Source organism: Ailuropoda melanoleuca, chromosome 7, assembly GCF_002007445.2.
Source record: "Ailuropoda melanoleuca isolate Jingjing chromosome 7, ASM200744v2, whole genome shotgun sequence".
NCBI lineage: Eukaryota > Metazoa > Chordata > Mammalia > Carnivora > Ursidae > Ailuropoda > Ailuropoda melanoleuca.
Window position 1 is genome coordinate 87,300,655 of NC_048224.1, and position 1,427 is coordinate 87,302,081.

General features: G+C 47.2%; 1 protein-coding gene across 1 annotated transcript; it reads left to right on the forward strand.

Moving 5' to 3' along the window:
• The first annotated feature begins 581 nt into the window (after positions 1–581).
• SMIM2 (small integral membrane protein 2) lies at positions 582–822 on the forward strand. The gene is given in 2 exon segments (XM_034663793.1): positions 582–779; positions 781–822. Coding segments are annotated over 2 exon segments (240 nt in total).
• The last annotated feature ends 605 nt before the right edge of the window (positions 823–1,427 follow it).

The following is a 1,427-nucleotide window of genomic DNA, read 5'->3' on the forward strand; positions in this document are numbered from 1 at the left end:
TTGCCCACCTAGTGTGTGCCATGTGCTAAGCTGGATACTGGGCATTCAGTGGTGAACGGAGAAGTGAAGGTCTCAAGGAGGGGCTTCTGTTTCAATAGAACAGCCCACAGATCTTCATCTGCTTTCACTTCAGGTGTGTTAGTTACTACCAAGAGTTTATAGGTGTTTAGGGGCCTCATTAAGTTTGGAAAGCTCTCGCTCCTCTCTGCTCCTTTGGAGGCTGGCCCTTGGTTGGCCTTGAATGAGAAGCTGGGTCCTCAAAGTGCCACTGTCAGCACTCTCCGGGTGAGTACTATGCATGGGGAGGGGCCAGGGTGTGGGGGCCTCTGAAGGCTGTGTCATCCCCGGCTCCAGCCACAGAGGTTACATCACGAAGGGAAGCTGAGCTGTCAGCTTGTTGCTAGGCTGTGGCTATTTATTTTTATAAATGAGACTTGTGCTTAATTTAGAAATCTGCTTTTCCTTTTTCTTTCTTTTTTCCAGCATCATCTGGCTGTCTGGCACTACCAGAGAACTGCATTTCTGACCCAACAAGAGCTGGTGGGTGGATGGGGGCAGGAAGGAGGTTGGGGAGAGGACTGATGCCAGCCCGGCTGCCTCTCGGGGAGGTAGAAACACGTGGCCATGCCATTAGCATCCTGTTGGGCTTCTAGACGGGTTTCATGTGTGACACCTACATAGTCCTCCCTTGGAACAACACAGTAGAAAGCTGCCCCAGTACAAACTTCTCTTCTGAATAACCACACACCGGAATACAGTGCAACAGAAGGCAAGGCCACAAAAAAAGAGGATCAAAGTCAGCCAGAAGCAGGTGACATCTAGACTTTCAGTCCTTTGGATGCAGCTATTTTAACAGAGCCACTTTATTGCAGTTATTTCAGAAGGAGGATATTTAGATTTGGCCTAAAACTTCAGCCGATAAATGCTCTGATTTTCAAAAATAAATGAGTAAAAGGGACATTTTATACTCCTTCTATGAACTTCCCTCTGGCCCCAATCTTCACCCTATTGCCAATCCTACCTCTGGGCATCAAGGTGTATGGGTCAGGAACAGGTAATGGGAAAGGGTGGTAGAGATTCAAAATGGGAGAAATACTGAGGATCAGGTAATGGTCAAGAATGCAGTAAATGTCAGGAATGAGTTGCCTGTGAGAACTTGGAACAGGTCAGGAGGAAAGAAGGGTCGAGAGGCCTCTAAAGACAATAAAAAGGTCACTGTGACATGGAGCAAAAGTCACAGATGGAATGAGGGGTGGGAAATTGGTAATAAACGTAAAATACAGTGAGTCTGCATTTCGGCTCACCTGTTTGGAGGCTGTGAGAAGAGCTGCATGAAAAAACAGTCCACTTAGGATTCTGAATCGCTCATTTTGGCTCTTCCACGGGCAGTGTCTGACTTATAAATGTCTACATATTTCCCTTGAGGG